The following is a 20,899-nucleotide window of genomic DNA, read 5'->3' as shown; positions in this document are numbered from 1 at the left end:
AAAGTATTTCACAAGGTTATCCAAATGTTGTGCAGCAACATGGCGAGCTTCAACATGCTTTTTCTTCAGAACTGGAGTCTTGCGTGGCGAGCCGCACAATGGTCATGGCGGTTGACTGCATTACTAATTGTTTTTCCCTCGAAACAATTGTACCTGCTAATTCCAGGTGTTTCTGAAGCTCTGCACAAGTGGCTCTTGGTCAACTCTTCTAAAATTCTTTTCACTCCTCTGTTAGAAATCTTGCGAGGAGCACCTGGTCATGGTTGGTTTATGGTGAAATGTGGTGATGTTCTTTCCACTTCCGGATTATGGCCCCTAGCAGTGTTCACTGGAAAATTCAGACGTTTTGTAATCCTTCTGTAAAAAATGCCATTAGTATGTTTTGCAACAATAAGGTTGTGAAGGTCTTGAGAGAGCTCTTTGCTTTTCCCCATCATAAGATGTTTCTTGTGTGACACCTTGGTAAGAGGACACCTTTATACAGGCAATCAGTTGGGACTAAACCAGCTGATATTAAATTGACACGGGGCAGGACTTCTTTCTATTTACTGATTGTTTTCTGCTGATGTCTTGACTTTCCATGTGTTTTTTCACCTCCCTTTCTTCATGTGTTCAATACTTTTTCCCTGTTACATTTCACATTATTAAACATAACTTAGTTTATGGACATGTACGATTTGATTCCTTTGTATGTTTTGATCGGATGGTTTGTTACTAACATCTGGTAAACAATGAATGTAAAAAGCACCTTTGGGAATGTATTTACTGAGAAAAATGGTGACGTGTTCAATTTTACAAGCTGTATGTTGCATATCCTGACGATTTCAAAACTCACTCTGAAATGCCGGATACACGGGAACCACGTTACTCAAAGTCAATCCGTCGTACTGCTCTTCTAAAGTGCTGTTAAGATCTGCAACACACACACACACACACACACACAATTAGCACTCCACAAACCATTTTTCTACTCTTTGAACTAAAACAACTGCAGCTTTAATCAAGTCCTTTGGCTAATCCCAAAGGACTTTTCCCAGGATACTTACTCACAATCCATTCATGCAGTAAATATTTTCTCCTGTTTATCGTTATTCTCCTACACCATGGTGGGTTTGATCATTTCAATGCAGCTATTATTAAAATTGTGTGATGCACAAGTAATCGTGACTCATCCCTTCGACACGCACCAAATCGGCTAAAGTATTTGAAAACCTGAATTTTTTACATACTATGTGTCAATCTCTCCCTGAACGATTACCACAAAGTTTTACACAAAGTGACCCTTATCATAAGTAAGACTATTTTTTTTGAGGGCTAGCATTTACAATTTTGCGATCCGGTGCTTGAGAAGCTTCTCGCATGCTGTGGAACAGATTTTGCCATGACAGAGAGCGTGAGTGGTCAGATCCGATTGCATTTTCAAATCCACATCGACTTATTTGCATTCGTCACGGGGTGTTAAATGAAAATGCATTTTTCGAACGTTGTTTCAATGCATTAAAAGCATCAAAAAAGTCATGAATCACCATTTTGCTACAGTAGCCTTTGGCTTAGAATGCATTTCGAAAAATACGCACTGAAATTTGCAACAAAAATATCACATGGCGTTATGTGGCGACCCCTAATGGAAGAAGCCGAAAGAAGAAGAAGAAGAAGAAGAAGAAGAAGAAGAAGAAGAAAGTTCAGTTTAATGATTCCGATAGGGAAAGTATGTTTGCAGCATTGCACCAATTCACAATGATTAAAAATAGCAAATTAAATAATGATTTAATTCAATGCTGATAGCTGACCATCAGCACTTGTTAAAGAGCACAAATCTCCACAAGAACACTCTAAAATCCATTAAAACATCTTCCCTGAAGATTGGAGGTTTAGAAAACGGGGACTAAATCCAAAATGGCACGTTCAAGAAGCACATGCTAATCTTATAGCCAGGTGTCCACAAACTTTTGTCTGTATCGTTTGTATTCTCTCAATATAGTTGTTTTTACATTGTATGTGCAAGTAGGGGTTCGATTTGGTTGCAGCTTTTGATACCAGCATTTTTATTGTATTTTTTTAACACTTTCTCATTAACTTTGGTTTAAAAAAAAAGAAATGCTGAATTTTGCTTTAACAGACAAAACCATCACAAAGTGACTGTCTTCCTACACTCGTTTTATTTAGAGTCACTATTGTTTTTAGAGTAAAAAAAAAAAAAACACTCGTCATTGTCTCCAGCTGCTTTTTTTTGTTATTTCTACTATTTTTTTCCTTTATTTGATCATTGCCACATACAAATAAGGAAATTGTTATTTTAGCCTGATAAAGCATTATCTCAAAAATATGTAATATCTTTTTCATATTATTATTAGTATTATTTTTTTGTATCAATTTGCATGTCGAAATTCTTTCATTAAACAAGAGACCACTTCTGGCTCATGGGTTCAGAGTCTGAGAGCAAGCAGAATGTGCAATATTACATTGCACTCCTTTGGTTCTGGTGGTCTGCTGACTAGGTATGATATTATATTGCAACAAACGGTTTGAATAACACTGAAATCTGGCAGAAGAATTATTGAATTTAGCATCCTAATACAGCCACAAAGGAAATAAGTGTTAACGTTTAACACAGAACATATTCTCTGGTGAGCATGAAAATAAAATAGTGCTTCATTAGTGCATAGGCTTGGATAACAAGTTTGTGTGTGTATGAGTATATGTGTGTGTGTGTGTGTGTGTGTGTGTGTGTGTGTGTGTGTGTGTGTGTAAGTAGCTGTACATACTTGGTGGATAAAGGAATGCGTATGTAACATTAGTGCTGCTGTTGTACTGGTCACATGTAGGACTCTGATTGGCTTGGATTCTCACATCAGCTCTCAGACAGTCTGGTATCACTTCAGGCAAAATTCCAGCTCCTCCTATGGCCTGCAGGGGGCAACCCACATTAGACTAGTGATTGGGAAGGTCATATAATTTCAGTGACTTGGTTCTTTGAATCTTGTTCACCAAAATTAAAAAATACATTTTTCATTAAGCAGATCCTCCAATACGTCTACATACACAAACTTTGATTATAGTTCCAATAATTGATATACAGTATATACTACTACATAGCATCTATGGGAGTCAGATGATAAAAGAACAAGCGACACGGATTAGAAGAGATTTTGCGATGCTTTGCTAATGAACAAATCGCTGTTTGAGCCAACTCGTTCTTCTGTATGAATCGTTCATGAACGACCCATCATTAATTTACATTACATTTACTACATTGACAACTTTAAAGCCTCTATAGATGATGAAATTAAACAAAGGCAAATGCAGATAATTGATATGCAAATAACTAATGAATAATTTTAAATGTGAAACGCTAACAGATAGATAACATTAGAAAAACAATTGTGGCAGTTCAACCTCTTACAGCATCTCCTGAGACCGTGTTACCTTCAACTCCACAACTCCACTGTTTTACATGTATAGGACAGGAAGAGCTGTATAATGTTATTGCCAAAGCTAAATCGACAACATGTCAGTTAGATCCAATTCCTACTAAATTACTGAAGGAAGTGTTATATACAACTGGTGAGCCTCTTCTAAATATTATTAACTCCTCACTATCTTTAGGTCACGTCCCTAAATCCCTCAAGTTAGCAGTTATTAAGCCCCTCATTAAAAAACCTAATCTGGATCCAAACACGTTATCAAATTACAGACCAATTTCAAATCTCCCATTTATGTCTAAGATTTTAGAAAAGATTGTCGCTGCACAGTTATGTTCCTACCTGCAAGAGAACAATATCTTTGAAGAATTTCAGTCAGGTTTTAGGCCCCATCATAGCACAGAAACTGCTCTAGTTAAAATAACTAATGACCTGTTTTTAGCTTCAGACCAAGGCTTCATCTCGCTGTTGGTTTTACTAGATCTTAGTGCTGCATTCGACACTATAGACCATGATCTCCTCCTAGATCGCTTACAAAATTACATCGGCATTCAGGGACAGGCATTAAGCTGGTTTAAATCCTACCTGTCCGATCGTTACCATTTCGTAGATTTGAATGGAGAGCTATCCAGGCTAATGCAAGTAAATTATGGCGTGCCGCAAGGTTCAGTTCTAGGACCCCTGCTCTTCACAATATACATGCTTCCGTTAGGAAATATTATTAGAAGGCATGGAATTAGCTTCCATTGTTATGCTGATGATACTCAGCTATATATTTCATCTAAACCAGGCGATACAGCTCAATTAACCCGGATGACTGAGTGTGTTAAGGAACTAAGAGATTGGATGACCCATAACTTTCTACTTTTAAATTCTGATAAGACTGAGATTTTGCTCATCGGCCCAAAAACTGGTATACAGACGCTCCAGCATCTCAACCTGCATTTAGACGGATGTTCTGTAACCACTAGTTCAACGGTAAAAGACCTGGGTGTTATTTTAGACAGCGACTTGTCTTTCAAAAATCACATCAATCAGGTTACAAAACAGCCTTCTTTCACCTTAGAAATATTTCTAAGCTAAGAAATATGTTGTCTATATCCGATGCAGAGAAGCTCGTCCATGCGTTTATGACCTCCAGAATAGACTACTGTAATGCGTTACTAGGTGGATGTCCTGCTTCATTAATAAACAAGCTTCAGTTAGTCCAGAATGCAGCAGCCAGAGTTCTTACAAGGTCAAAAAAATATGATCACATAACCCCGATCTTATCGTCCCTACATTGGCTTCCTGTTAAGTTTCGAATAGACTACAAACTATTACTTCTCACTTATAAAGCACTAAATGGTTTGGCTCCGTGTATCTATCCAGTCTTTTAACACGCTACAATCCGCCACGCTCCTGAGATCTCAAAACTCTGGGCTTCTAGTAGTTCCTAGAATAGCAAAGTCCACTAAAGGTGGTAGAGCATTTTCACATTTAGCTCCTAAACTCTGGAATAGTCTTCCTGACGGTGTTCGGGGCTCAGACACACTCACCCAATTTAAGTGTAGATTAAAACGTATCTTTTAGCAAAGCCTACACATAACACACATCACATCATAACCTTGTGCTCCAGAACATCTGATCACATGCACATTATCAACTTGTGCTGTTAATATCATGAACAGCAGCTACGCTAATTCCTCTCCACTGCTTCTCTTTCTCTCCCCATCCCGAGGCATCCTGAGGTTGCTCCAGCTCCAGTCACCTCCCACCTCGTGATGATTACGGACCTTTAAAGAAGTAGATGCCGAACTCACAAACATCCTGAACCATCTAGAGACGTACCAGTGCCATTTGGATCCCGCTACATGTGTGGAGTTTTGACATTGGACCTCCTGGAGTGTTTAAAGGCTCTGGCATGGAGAAGCTGATGCTGGATCTGTGGTGATCACAAATGCTGAGCTTATAAAACTCGGAGCTACTAACCATATAGACTGTTTAAGACTGCAGAAAGAACATTACTTATAATCTTATACTCCAGTAATCATGTTAGTTCTCACTCTCCAGTGTTCTGTATTGTTGAAAGATTTATGATCAAACTCTTGATGTCACCCAGATGAGGATGGGTTCCCCTTTTGAGTCTGGTTCCTCTCAAGGTTTCTTCCTCATAACATCTAAGGGAGTTTTTCCTTGCCACAGTCGCCACGGCTTGCTCATCAGGGACAAATGCACACCATTCACCATCACTGTTGATTTGTGTAAAGCTGCTTTGAGACAATGTCTGTTGTGAAAAGCGCTATACAAATAAACTTGACTTGACTTGACTTGACTTAACACTATTTTGAAAAACAACCAGATGCATTAAAGAGATACACTGCATGAACAAACATTTGCAGACACCTGATCATAAAATTGGTATGTGCTGCTTTTTGGGGATTCCTATTCCACATTTTGTCCCCTTCTGCTGTTGTAATAACCTCCACATTTCTGGGAAGATGTTCCAGCATATCTTGGAGCTTGTCGAAATATGCTCATCTAGTCACAAGAGGCCTGGCCTTGAGGTGCACTCAGTGTTATAATTAATCGCAAAGATGTTTAATAGGGTTGAGGTCTGAGCTCTATAGCAGGAGATGTGTATTTATTCCAGATGAGCAACCTGGGAAAATTGTGGAAAGGAAAAAAATCCCTTCAGGAGGTATGAGGAAGAAACCTTGAGAGGAAACCAGACTCAAAAGGAAACCCATCCTCATTTGGCTGAAACCAAGAGTGTGAATATAAATCATTAAAACGTGGCTAAAGAGTGAGAAATATCATGAGCATTATGAGTAATGTTCAGACAGATAAGGTTTTGGAACCAGGTGTTTTTGAGCAAGTCATAAATTAGCTCAACATCTTTATAGATTCAGCACCAACTTTTTCATGCCTGAGCCTTTAAATGTTCAAAGATGGAGACAATGGAAAAAGAGCATATGGAGAATGTCTGTTTTGAGAATTTATTAAAAGTGCTTATCCTCAAAGACCAATGAAGTTAGACTTCATGAAGTGGGATCCAAGTGGAGCTGGTACGTCTCTAAATAAATACATATAAACCGTATCTTCATTGTCATGCTGAAACAGGTTTGGAATTACCAGCTTAGAGGAAAATTTCATGCTACCACATCCAAACACATCCTATACAATTTGTGTGCCTGCGGAAAACATACATATGGCTGGAAAAGTCAGATGTCCCAATACGTTTGTCCATATAGTGTGAAATAACTTGCACATTCACAAGGACAACATAGGAAGACAAATGTGAGACGTCTGAGGTGCACTGTGAGTCAAAATACAAGTGCTAATACTACTAATAACTACTATTAAAAAACTATTAATACTAATACAGTAAATGTGATTCAGGCGGGGAGAGTCATTTGACTTGACATGACATGAAATGAGGTGCAGTGGCTGGAAACGTTCAGCAATGTTTGTTGTTTCTAACAGTGCTGCTCAACACTGTTAGTCATAATCTGCCTTTTTGGGATATCCTAGGAATAAAAACATTGAAGATGTATATAAGATGGATTGCTATATCTGGAAATTGGTCAAAAGATTTTTTGAAGTGACACCCTATGACACTCTTCTAGAATAAGGGCTCTATAATGTGACACAGACTTAAAAGAAATCGACAGTAATCTCTCAAATAAAAAAAAAAAAAGGAGGTGGTAGCTTTGAGGATAAAGCATTTTACTTTGGATCAAGTCTAAATTTTGAGTTCAAATCCCTGACAGAGCAAGCTGCCATTCCTGGGCCCCTGAGCAAGGCTCTTAACCCCATAGCTGCTCAGTTGTATGAATGAGATAAATAAAAGTCACTCTGGATAAGGTCTTCCAAATGATATAAATGTAAATATAAAAATCAATCACAAAAAGAGTTATAAGTGAACCAACCCCTACCCATTAGTATTATACCTCATCAGTGGTGTAAAGCGTTTGATTAAATGTACTTGTTTACTGTATTTAAGTATTTGTTGGCTACTACACTGACTATGTCAGCAATTTTTACTCTCTACTCAACTACATTTATGATTCAAAATATGAAGTTTTACTTTACTCTATTTTTATTGACAATAGGCATTACCATTTACATTTTGTACTTCTAATGAAAATGTCATTAAGGCTCAACTCTCCCCACATCTGTGGACTGGGAGGGATTTTTTAGCACTGCTGGCCTCATAAAAACTTTGAGAACCAGCTTTTGTTGAAGATGAATAAAAATATTGCTTTTTTCTGAAAGTGAGTCGCATCAAATCACAGTCTGAATATTTTGTTTTATTTGATCTTTAATTTACTTCAGTTTAATTTGTCCATTGAATACTAATGGTTCTTCTACTTTGTGACATAATCCTGAAACTTTGTTAGTTGAAGATCCCTTTTTGAGAAATTCCTTTTTTCCCCCCGACTTGATTGATCTCTGATTCATTCTGGCATGTTGAAGAGGCTGTTGTGTTGTTGGTTAATGCAGTGTTGAGGTGTACAATTTCATTTGTATTTTAGAAAATAAAACTTAACAAATCAACTGTTTTTTTCTTTTCAATAACATGCAGAGGTGTGAAGGACTAGTGCATCTTTAAGCCTACGTTTAATACGAATCAAATACTGAAGTACTGTACAAATCAGATCAAGTCATATTTAATTGGTGACTTGTAACTTGTAATGAAGGAGGTTTTGCTTTTCAGGATCTATACTTTTACTTAAGTATTTTTTCAGGTACACATCTTTACCTCATCAATATAATGAGGATTTCTCACAGATGGAAAAAATACTCCTCAAAGTAGTGTTTTGCTGCCGTACACTCAAATTGTCCTCTGTCTAACTTCCCTAGTTAACATACAGAGAAATTTGCAAAACTTACATTATATATAAGAAATACTGTATTGACTAATGTCCATTCACATCATGTCCACATACAAAAAAGTCACATTGAATTGCTATGATGAAACATCAATATGCATGGGGTTTGAGGAATTGTCTGCTACGTCTAAAATTGATCGACAACAAAGTCAAATTCATTGTGTCCAATTGGATTCCCAATAGTCACACAGGAATCCAATATAGTTGACGTAGACTCCAATACGTTCTCCTATTTGCAATCACCTGGCTGATCGTGCACACCTGTGCCCAATTATACATATGCACATCCACACACACAAACACGAAAACCTTTTTAAAAAGCCCCTCATTCATCAAACTCTCACTGTTGCTCTTTTTTAGGGACTTTAGAATTTTTAGAATGGTTGGAAACATTAGAATGGTTGGTATTTTGTTGGTAGTTTTTTACTTTTCATTAGGATATATCTACAATCTTTATTAAACCTGCATTTCCTGCACTTGTGTCTATTTGTGATAGCTTGATACATCAACATCCATGATGCTAGGCTGGCTAATATGCACATTATCTCAAATGTAATGGACTTACAAATTCTATATCATTAATGGGGAAAGGATCTATCAAGCTATAGAGCTTCCAGATTTTCTATTTTTTTTTTATTCTGGCCAATAATGCAAATATACAAGATAAAACGCATACTCATTCATCTATTTACATATATTTTCATATATTTTATATAGTTTATACTTTTTATTTATCTACCTTATTTTGTTTTATTTTAATCTTCAATTCTATTCCTTATTATGCTTAAATAATGGACAGTCACACAAAGCATTTTCTGCATGTATGTGTATGTGACAAATAAAATTTGATTTGATTTGATTTGACATACTACAAAGCAATCAGTGTTTAAAGAGGACTTTAAGGGAAACACCAAATTTGCTGTACAAACTAAACTTTAAATACACCAGGCATCCAAATGCTATATAAATGCCAGATGGAACAATTTTCCTGAAATTTCTGGCAACATTATAATGAGCTGAGGCTCAGTAATACATGTGGGGAGCGAAGGCTGGCCCGTGTGGTCCGAACCACCAGATGAACAACTGTTGCTCAAATTGCTCAAGAAGTTTCTGCTGTTAATGCTCGACGGGTCAGAACTGTTTTGGCAGCAAGTGGGGACCAACACAATATTACGCAGGTGGTTATAATGTTATGCCTGATCAGTGTATAATATAGTGAATATCTGGAAGTCACTCAGATAAGGATGTGGGTGTTTTTTGTGTGTCTGCTTCCTCTTAAGGTTTTGTTTGGATCATAGACTCAAACTATATAGATAAAAAGGTTGTGGACAGGATTTGTATGTTTTTTTAATCATCGTATTCCAAATATGACGTTTCAATAACTTCTACTCTTCTGGGAGGATGTTCCACTAGATTTTGTGAGACACTGGCACATCCAATGAATAATTTAAAAGAAAATTAATGTTAAAATAAGTCCATCAATGAAAATCAATTAAACTTGCTGTTGAGATACAGGGCAAAAAATAATGTTGCTCTGTTATGGGAAGTCGATGTGTCAATGTAGTTAATAAACTGCAGTGGCTGAGTTTCATTATGAATATTACATTTAGCCTCAGAAATGTGTCCCTCTAAGTTTATCCTCAATGAGTGAGCCATTGGTAACAGTGGTAAGAAAAAACTCCCTGAAATGGTTTGAAGAAGAACATCTGAGTGGAACCAGACTTAAAATGGAACCCATCCTCATCTGGGTAGCCTTACTGAACATAAGATTATTCTTGCATCTGTATCTGTATCATCATGTGTGTGTGTTTGTGTCTGTTTTTAATGCCCACCCGTCTCTCCACAGTGAACGAGCTCCACAGAGGCATGAGCTTCTCTTTGCTGTAGGCACTGATGAATCCGTGATTGTACAGGAGACAGTAATCCGAGTTGGACTGCAGGACTAGCGGCTGGCCGAACAGCAGATGCTTGCTTTTGCTCTGAGACACTAAAAACACACACAAAAAAAAACTTAGTCATTATTAGATTTCCAGGCAACAAAATTAATGTAATGGGCAATACATTGAAGCTTATACTGTATTTGCTACCTATTGTATAGCTAATACATATATAATTCGTCCATTCTTGATACAGCTCACAATCACTTACTTATAGATTCTATTTAGCTTTGGACATTATTGTTTACTGAGAAATGTGAAGCCATTTACCACCTTAACAATACTGTTTCCTGTACATATTACAATGAACTCTTGAATGTAACTGCTCTACTTTGTTACATTTTCCTGTTTCAATACACAGAGTAAACATTACATTTGAGATGATTAAGTGTCTCTGCAGGTAAGGCCTAGCATAACATTGTTTTCCTGCAAAGTAGATTGCTGTAGCAACCATAGTGATAGTACCGTATGTTTGATTTAATTAGGAAGGCAGCTCAATTACAACGAATCCTGGATATAAAAGGTAAGCCTTCTTAAATAATGAAACATCTAGACCTTGACATGCAATCACACACCCTTTGTTACCAATCTTGGTCTCTAATGTGTAAAGTATCTCTGTTAAATACACACAATGATTATTACCTTCCGTTTCGGACAAGTTGAGGCGAGAGTTGGGGTTGATGCCCCCCTGCAGCAAACACACCGTTAGACCACTAATATCTTTAGACAGCAAAACATTAGGTAACATTTAGGTTTCAGAAATTTGCTAGTTTTGGCAAGGATGAGTGAGTGAGCAGTGGAATTTAAAATGTATAAGGTTGATAACTTTTTGAAGATATTTTGTGATAATACTTTGCCTCACCTGTCCCTATAGAAGAACCAGTATCAGTATAAAGAGTCATTGTGAGATGTGAGTGCATACCAGGGCAGGGCAGGAGCAGCCAAGTGGGTCAGTAGGATCTAGGCTGGTTAAAGGACATTGGCCTGGTGGACTCTGCTCCACAGGGGGCTGAGGTGTATAAGGTGGCAAACGCAGCAGATGGTTCAGGCTTCCATGACTCCCATTATTAGGTGCTGGGGTGATTTCTAATACATCTGAATCACAAAAGCAGAAAGGTCTATTAACTAGATGTCTGGTAATTTAAACCACTGCTTGAATGTTGTTAGAAAAGAAACAAAAGGAGCTGAATGACTTAAAGGCTTTATGTTTGAATGTTGACTAGTGGTGCTGGTACATTTTAGTCACATACTGTATTTCTTGTTATTTAGTCAATTCAGTTTTACTGATTGTATCCAGTAATACTGACCTGAGAAAAACATAATGCCAAGATCCTGGGAAGTACGAGTAGTAGTGGTGGTGATGGTAGTAGTAGTAGTGGTAGTAGTAGTAGTAGTTGAGTTAGTGGTATTGGTGGGAGTAGTAGCAGTAGTATTGCATTGGTGGTAGTAATACTGGTATTTGTAGTAGTACTGGCAGTTTAATTGGTGGAAGTGTCTGTAGTTGTTGTGGTACAGTTAGTAGTAATACTGTCAGTGGTAGTAATGGTACTACTAGTATTAGTGGTAGTGGTGGTAAAATAATGGTAGTAGTAGTAGTAGTAGTATTAGTGGTAGTAAAATAATGCTGGTGGTATTAGTGGTGATAATAATGGATGTTATACTAGTAGTAGTAGTAGTAGTAGTAGTAGTAATATTGGTGGTAAGATAGTGGTTGTAGTAGTACAAGTAGTAGAGTTAGTGGTAATAATAGCAGTTGTAATACTAGGAGTGGTGGTAGTGGTATTGGTATTGGTAGTAGTAGTGATAATAATGGTTGTTGTAGTAGTGGTAGTGATAGTAGTAGTGATAGTGGTGGTAGTAGTAGCAATAGTGGTGGTAAGATAGTGGTTGTAGAAGAAGAAGTAGAGTTAGTGGTAATAATGGCAGTTGTAGTAGTGGCAGTGGTGGTAGTGGTATTGGTAGTAGTATTAGTAATTGTGGTGGTAGAATAGTGGTTGTTGTAGTAGTAGTAGTAGAAGAAGAAGTAGTGTTAATGGTAATGGTGGTAGTAGTTGTGGTAGTACTGGCATTGATGGTAGTGGTAGTAATAGGGGTATTGGTAGTAGTATTTTCACTATTTTCAAAAGCATTTCAGTATTTTTAAAAGCATTTCACTGCATGCCGTACCCTGTATGTATGTGTATGTGACAAATAAAATCAGATTTGATTGATTTGATAGTAGTGGTGAAACAATTGTGGTTGTTGTAGAGTTAATAGTAATGATGTTTTTAGTGGTGGTGGTAGTAGTAACACTAGCATTGATAATAGTAATGTATTAGTAGTATTAGTAGCATTATTATTATTATTAGTAGTAGTAGTAGTAGTATCAAGGGTGGTAAAATAGTGGTTATAATAGTAGTGGTGGTGGTGGTAGTAATGGTGGTGGTGGTAGTAGTAGCAAAGTTAGTAGCAATGGTAGTAGTGGTTGTACTAGTAGTAATGATGGTATTGTTAGTAATAGTCATAGTACTAGTAGTAGTAGTTGTTGTAGTAGAGTTAGTGGTAATGGTAGTAGTAGTAGTTGTTGTAGTAGTTTTAGTAGAGTTAGTAGTAATAATGGTGTTAGTGGTTTCAGTAGTACTAGTAGTAGTGGTAGTATTAATGGTGGTCAAATGGTGGTTGGAGTACATTTTATGGCATTTGGCAGAAGTCCTTAACAACTGAGAGGGTTAAGGGCCTTGCTTAAGGGTCAAGCAGTGGCAGCTTGGTGGTGGTGGGATTTAAAATGGAGGTTTCGATCTTAAAGGCCTTAACCACTGAGCTACCACATCCATGTAGTGGTAGTAATGGTAGTGGTGATAGTGGTAGTAGTAGTAGTGGTGATAGTAATAGTGGTATGGTAGTTGTAAAGGTGGTGGTAGTAATAGTAATAGAGGTAGAAGAATTGGAGGTAGTAGTAATTGTAGTAATTGTAGTATTGGTTGCAGTAGCAGTGGTAATAGTAATAGTAGTGTTAGTATTAATGGTTGTAGTAGTAGTGGTAGATGTACTGATAGTGGTGGTAACATGCATTCTGTAAAGTTAATTCAAGCAAATGGGTTCTTATTTACCCCATCATACCACATCCTCTGTAAATCCCATTTATTTATTTTTATTTTTTTAAAGTCTATTAGGAACTGCATCTCACTGACCTTCAAATAGAAGGTCTGAAACTGAACTGAATCCTCAAACTCATATCTTAATAGGATACACACGCAAACTATTTCCTTGAAAAGAAATTTGTAAAATTGATTCGCACTTTAAAGAATGATCAACAAATCAGTCACTATAGTCACAACATAAAGCGACTAGCCGTAAACAGATGTTTTATATTGACTGAAAATTTGTGTTAATGCTGATTGCATAATAGCTGAAGAATATCAGATGTTTCCACAAATGTTTTGTTGAGAGAAGAACCAGAAGTGTAACATAACAACAGGGTGAATGCCCTAATAGGAGCCATATGCTGTATGGTTTCCTTATTTAAATATCATGGCAAATACACAAAATATGTGTATGAAATGAAATTAGGCTCCAATGATAACCAGCAAAAGACCAAATGTAGACAGCGCAATAGTGCTCATTAAACCGAAGCCATAATGAGGTGAAAATGTGTCTGAAAAGAACATTTCCGACATCCGTGGAAGGTATGAGCAAAGAAATGCAAAACAAAGGTGCCTTAAAAAATTATGAAATCAAATGTTACATCCAAAATTGCCTTAGGAAACTTTTGCATTGTCCTTGAATAAACCATAAGGAGCCTTAGGTACACTCTGTGTGGTTTTAAAGGAAATCGTCTCATACTGTGTTCTTGCTTTTGTTGGAGACCTGTTATTACTGTCCCACTTGTTTTGGTTTTGCAGCTTCGTAATTTCCAGTGGCTTTCATTTTTATTTTGTCTGAAAAGTTGCCTATTATTATAATATCGTCATTTTACTGACATACAATTGGTTATTTTTAGTAGCATTCAAATTTTTTTGGAAAAGTTTGAAAAGGTGACTTGTTTTTTTAATTACTACACATTTAACAATGGACTCAACAATTGTCTCAAAGCAGGTTCTCATTTATTTTTTCAGTTGTCTTGGACATAAAAATGTTCCCAGAATTTGGTGTCACTAAACCACATAGTAACCATGTACTTTCCGGGAAAGCAATGTTTTTCTACTCAAAAAAACAAAGAACACCAACCCTCACTGCCTTACTGGGAAACTTGCTTTGCCTTTCCTCCCATACACACACACACACACACACACACACACACACACACACACACACACACACACACACACACACACACTGTTTGGCTGAGAACATTGCTTCACTCTCTGGCCTCTATGTAGTCTTCACTCCCACACCTTTATACCTTCCCACAAAGTCCCCACTATTCATTGTCTATTACCAGTAGGGACGTCAATCTGCCCCAGGCATTCCAAGCCCCACTGGGTTTTAGTGGCTACATGAGTCAAACCTGAAACTGGGAGGGGCAAATGACAGCAAATTCATGGAAAATATGAGGCTACAAGAAACCATTAGAGTAAATGAATGTTATAAAGTGATGCATAAAATTATGAAGGTACAGTCAGACTTATTGGAGTTTCCAATTTAAATAGGGTCTGGTGAAAATACCATTAAACCTTGAATTGGACTTGGATAATGTGACGACAGGCCTCAACCCTAAGTACCAAAAGGGGCAAGTGCTGCGAACTCAACCGTCAGCAGGGTGCAGAAGAACGGCATTGAGGAGGTGCAGCCCAACGCAGCAAACCAATAGGGTTTTTTTGGGCACCAGAAAACTTTTCTTCTTCCTTTTACTTTCATTTCTATTCCCTAATAAAGAGACCTTTACCCCTGATTTAACTTTCCCATGCCTGTGTTCAGCCCGATGCGCAATAATTAGAGAGTAGTGTTGCCTGGACCTTAATGGATTGCTGCTTCGGGATATAGATTTGAATTTGGATTTATGCTAAACAATCTATTCAAGTTTTTTTTAACCAGAAATCTAGTTTATAAAAACAACTCACCACACATAAGATTGTAGAGCTCGATGTTGGAGAAGGGCTCAACTTTAGTCTGAAAGTGAAACTTGGGGCCATAACTGAGAAACATCGCCTAGTATGGAGGACGAGAGAACCAGCATGAATGAGGATTAGTTAAATAATAGCGAGTGAAGAAACGGAAATGTACTTGATACACATGAAAGTTGTTTAGAACGATACGGAAACATGAAAATATACACACGCACCTGCATGTTAGGGTCGTCGTTGTCATATCCATGATTTCCACCAGAGCAAAATGTGAGAGAACCTGCATATCTACAGAAAACACACATTCTAGATGTTTTGCCAGATCCAAGGAGTAAATATGTGCTTAGGAAGATTGTACCTCTCGAACAGCCATAGGGAGTCGACGAGGATGTTGACATCCTCGATGCGTCTGCTGTGTGCATAGTGGAAACGTTTGGGCAGGTCAGGTTTGAGGTAGGGCTTTATCTTCTGTTCAGGCTTCTTGCACTACACAACCCAACACATGTATATTGTAAATACACTCCCACTGCATTGTTTAAATTTTATATCTAGTTTTCATGTGTGAGGCAGAAAAATGGTGTTTTATATGCTGATATGCTCTTTAATAAGTAGTAGTTGGGTTCGGGGAGAAAATGCCATGGTCTTGCTATAGGATTGCTGTATTACTATGCTTGTGTATTCATTTTGCTTTCGTTTGTTTTGGTGATTATTCAACCTCAGTACAGAGATAAAGATTTACATACCATCAAACTGGTCACTAAGCCTGCAGGATCAACTGAAAAACAGAAAACACAACTTAGATCAGTCATGGTCTAGTAATTAGTGCAAAAAATCTAATCAAAACGAATATTGGTTTCCAAGCAATAACAATAACCACCCTAAATAGTGTTTTTCAATAGCAATAACCACATCCACTCCTGCTGCAAAATGTTTTAATCCTCTTAAAACATACAACTAAATTTATTAAGTAAAAGGCAGCAAACCTTTTAGTGACATACACTATATAAGGGACTTTCATAGTAATGATTATGAACAGCAACTACGCTAAGTTCTCTCTACTGCTTCTCTTTCTCTACCCATCCCGAGGGATTCTGAGGTTGTGCCAGCTCCAGTCACGTCCCACCTCATGAAGACTGTGGACCTTTAAAGAAGTAGATGCCCACAAACTTTCCGAACCATCTAGAGACGTACCAGTGCCATTTAGATTTAACCTCATGTGGAGTTTGAACATTGAAATGTTTAAAGGCTCTGGCATGGAGAAACTGGTTTTGGATCTATGATGGTAACGAATGTTGCGCTATTTTATGAGTTGCTCAGTAGCTTCTGGTTCATTAACCTTAAATGACTGTAGAAAGAACATGACTCATAATCTTACATTCCAGTAATCATGTTAGTTCTCACTCTCCAGTGTTCTGTATTGTAGAAAGATTTATGGTCAAACTCTTGATTTCACCCAAATGAGGATGAGTTCCCTTTTGAGTCTGGTTCCTCTCAAGGTTTCGTCCTCATAACATCTAAGGGAGTTTTTCCTTGCCACAGTCTCCATGGCTGCTCATCTGGATTAAATAAATACACATCGTTCACCCTAACTCTTAAATTCTGTAAAACTGCTGTGAGACAATGTCTTTAGGATTTAGGTGCAGTGACTGGGCAGGTCATTCTATGTTAGATATCACTCCAGAGTTCTGTTATGCATATGAGCCAGTAATACATAATGAGCTCTTGGCAAGCTTTACAAAATGCATGGAAATATTGTTTAATGAAAACATGTTCCCTTTTGAGTCTGGTTCCTGTCCTGTTTGAACATAAAACATAAAAGACTGTGTTTCCACTTTTGACAGGTCTGTACGTGAGCTAATATACTATAAATGAGTTCTGAGCTAAAGGCAGTATTTAGCAAATTGCAAAATATGTCATTTTTCACAGAAAACCTTCGACCCCAAACAGAGCATTTTCACAGAAATTACTTACTTCCTTAATTATTTTGATTAAAAAACAAACCACACCCATGATACTTATAATAAATGACCAACAATCATGTGTACAATGTGGTGTGGGTGTGTGTGTGTGTGTGTGTGTGTGTGTGTGTGTGTGTGTGTGTGTGTGTGCACAAATGTATACTTACAGCTGACTGATTTGTTCACTGCTCTGATTCGGCCGAAGGGTCCCTCGTACACATAAAGATGTGACACATCACCTATGTAATTCTTTAGAACCTCCTTTCGGTCACAGCTAGTTTCAGCCATTCCTACACACACAAATACACACATGAACAATGAATGTCAAATTTGCAGTCCAACAACACAGATGTATATGAGAAGTTGTTCCATTTGGGACAATGTTTTCCCACGTATTCATCACAGCCACAACACTTACAACTGTTTTAACCCATTCAGCTACATTCATTCCAAATGTAAAAAGCAATGTAATAATAAAAAAAAAAAAAAAGCGAAAAAAAACATATGCATAAAGGAAATAGATTATTTTTTTCTATTTATAGCTGTAACATTTTGAAGTAAAATCTCGATGTATGTATTAAGCTAATTTAATTGCAAAAGCAATAAAAAAGATTTTTAAGGGGTGCGCCGTAACAATTTTTAGAATATTTTTGCTTTTTTTTTTTCGTTAGCTTAATACATTGAATTTAATACCTTAATAACTAAATACCTAGTAATACATCGGTTACAAGCCAAACAAAACATTAACGTCATATACTTTAATACGGAATTCTATTTATTTAGAACATTACATATAATATCCATGTAAATAATTCACTGTTTGTAATAATGGCATATATACATCTTGAACCTACTTTAATTCATAAAATGGCAGATATTCCAGATGCATTGTGTTTAAAAATGTATTTAAAAAAGAAATGAAATACTGTTAATACTTTTTCACAGTCTGTGGGTTAGCCAGCTAAGAGAAAAACTCACCGTGATCTGCTACAATGATAATGTTAATGCATTCATGAAGTTTGAGCTGTTTGAGTCCATTCATCAATTGTCCAATCACTTTGTCCACTCCTTGGATTGCACTAACCAGCTACAGGAAAGAAGTGGCAAAGCAATAAGAGACTATACATATATACATAAATATTATATATGTTTTTTATTGTATGAATTTGTTTTCTTTTCTTGACAGCTTTACGCACTCTTGGCATTCTCTCAGGTTAATGAGGTTGTCACCTGGAATGTTTTTAAAAACAATATTGGAGTTCGTAGAGGTATAAGGTGCTTGTTGGCTGCTTCCCAAATGATTTCCACTAGATTAAGATAGAGTGATTGTGGAGGCCAGGTCATCTGATAGAGCACTCCATCACTCTCTTTCTTGAAAAAGTAGATCTTACATAATTTAGAAGTGTGTTTGGGGTCATTGTGCTGTTGGAATAAAGATGATGGGATGTCTTGTGAAAAGCTGTGGTAGCCATACTGGTTAAGTGTGCCCTAAATATTTTACTAAATCACCACCAGCAAAAGCACCCCCACACCATCACACCATCACACCATCACACATCCTCCATACTTCACAGTGGAAACCAAACATTCAGGAACCATGTGTTTACCCTCTGTGCTCAAATTTGGACTCAAAGGACAGTTTTTCACTGATCTAATGCCCCCTCCTTGTGGTTCTTAGCCAGAACAAGTCTCTTCTGCATATTGTACTTCAAAAGTAATGGTTTCTTTCACACAATTTGACCTTGAAGGCCTGACTCATGTGGTCTCCGCTACACAGTGGATGTTAAAATATGTTGACCACTTGAACACAGAGAAGCGGACTGTCTTTTCTCTTTACTTAACTGAGTGTTTCCTGCTATAATGTGGATTTGTACCGGGGTTATAATAGCACTAATAGGGCTTTTGACTGATGGTCTAAAGAACATTAAAAACGCAAGAAATATCACAAATGAACTTTTGAAAATGCCCACCTGTGAACTGAATACTATTCAAAACGACTACCTCATGAACCTGATAGGAGAATGCTATGAGTTGGAGCTATGTTAAACAATCTAAAATATAAAACATATTCAGTTTATTTAACACTTTTTTGTTTACTCATTGAACACATTAATAACACGATGACGCAAATTTCTGTTTCACCATTTTTTTTTTTTTATATATAATTAAATAAATATAAAAGAGACGAAATTTTAAAGCTTTAATACAACACATTTATTCACAATATTCTTTTTTTTTTTACTGATGCAGAGTGTGTGAGCTGTTATTCATGCTGGGAGGATTTTTCAACTGAAATAAAGTAGAAAATCTGTACATTTATATGTGTGTTTGGTCAAAGACAGTCTTCATCCGCAGTCTTTATTTGAATAATTATAATTCATAATATTTTTGTTATTTATTCGCTAATAATATAATCTAAATAAATACATCAAAAAGTATCCATTAATGAATAATTTCATTATACAATAATTTATTAATAATTCTTGTATTGCATTTTAGTTAAATTAATTATATATATATATATATATATATATATATATATATATATATATATATATATATATATATAAATTAATTTAATATATTAACATTTTATAATATTAGTTAAGAATATATTTTGTGTGAGAGACTGAAATACAATACTGTTAAAATTCTGGTGCATACAAAAATCTGAACTTTACACTATGACTAATGTAATTAAACACACAATCACACACACAGTAACAACGCCTAGTCTTTATTGGGCTATAAAAAATTTAACACAGGGTGTTCGGGCTTTTATAAGAAAAAGGCCACGCAGACATGGCAATCGCGACAGTTTGTAGCCACAGGATATAGGTGTGCTATAGAAAAAACCTCAGTGTATTCAGTTTAGAGCGTTCTACTAATTAGTGCACAATCCCGGCATCTAGTGATCAGAAATTGTAAAATGAGTGGAATATATTTATTAATATTTAAATTGCATGCGAACTTACTGCATTTTTATTATTATACATGTACATATGGCTATCAATGCATTTATACCTATTCCTATTAAATCATTCTTAAGGATTTTTACGTTCTACACAAGTTTTTATGAGCCACATTTGTCAAGTTTTTTCTCTGTATATATTCTGTTGTGATTTTTTCCAGTCACTTTCAGTCACAGTAAAACGCTTTGTGCTGCTTTTATATTTGTATTAATGTAATGTACTTTTCAGGAAGTCTTGTAATATTTTCTGTTGTTCTGATCTTAAAATCTAACCTAATATTGTAACCTAAATGTGTGTGTGTGTGTGTGTGTGTGTGTGTGTGTGTGTGTGTGTGTGTGTGTCCTTCTCACCCCTCCACTGACAGGTCCGAACTTGTGTCCTGATTTATCCGGCTCCTCCAAATACAAAGTGAAAAAATCAGGACTGTGATGAAAAAAAAAAGTTTATTGCTTTAATTACTTGAAGCGATTAAATGACCCACTCAAACCTTCAAAACACAAGCAGTTTTGTTCATCATCATCATCTTTTTCATCATCATCTTCTTTCTTCTCTTTAACATCATTCTCCTCCTCCTGCTCCTCATTGTCAGCATCTTCACCACCATTCTCTTCCTTATTAAACCCTTTCTTCTCCTCAAATAATTCTCCTTCTCCTCCTCATCATCATCATCCTTCTCCTCCTCCTCATTATCATC

The 20,899-nt window shown here is 36.6% G+C and overlaps 1 protein-coding gene across 2 annotated transcripts in view; it reads right to left on the bottom strand.

Moving 5' to 3' along the window:
- LOC124392867 (venom phosphodiesterase CdcPDE) overlaps positions 1-20,899 on the bottom strand; it is a 55,250-nt gene that overhangs the window by 8,657 nt on the left and 25,694 nt on the right. For both annotated transcript variants that reach the window (XM_046860122.1, XM_046860123.1), the window contains exons 12-23: positions 20,556-20,628; positions 18,212-18,320; positions 17,401-17,523; positions 16,019-16,050; positions 15,634-15,761; positions 15,494-15,563; positions 15,273-15,360; positions 11,156-11,328; positions 10,876-10,921; positions 10,129-10,283; positions 2,766-2,907; positions 836-913 (exon numbers count right to left, since the gene is read on the bottom strand). In XM_046860122.1, coding sequence (XP_046716078.1) covers positions 836-913; positions 2,766-2,907; positions 10,129-10,283; positions 10,876-10,921; positions 11,156-11,328; positions 15,273-15,360; positions 15,494-15,563; positions 15,634-15,761; positions 16,019-16,050; positions 17,401-17,523; positions 18,212-18,320; positions 20,556-20,628 — 1,217 coding nt within the window. The remainder of the gene's footprint in view (positions 1-835; positions 914-2,765; positions 2,908-10,128; positions 10,284-10,875; positions 10,922-11,155; positions 11,329-15,272; positions 15,361-15,493; positions 15,564-15,633; positions 15,762-16,018; positions 16,051-17,400; positions 17,524-18,211; positions 18,321-20,555; positions 20,629-20,899) is intronic.

Source organism: Silurus meridionalis, chromosome 10, assembly GCF_014805685.1.
Source record: "Silurus meridionalis isolate SWU-2019-XX chromosome 10, ASM1480568v1, whole genome shotgun sequence".
In the NCBI taxonomy this organism is placed as follows: domain Eukaryota; kingdom Metazoa; phylum Chordata; class Actinopteri; order Siluriformes; family Siluridae; genus Silurus; species Silurus meridionalis.
The sequence above is the reverse complement of the archived record's forward strand: the minus strand, read 5'-3'. Positions and strand labels throughout refer to the sequence as shown.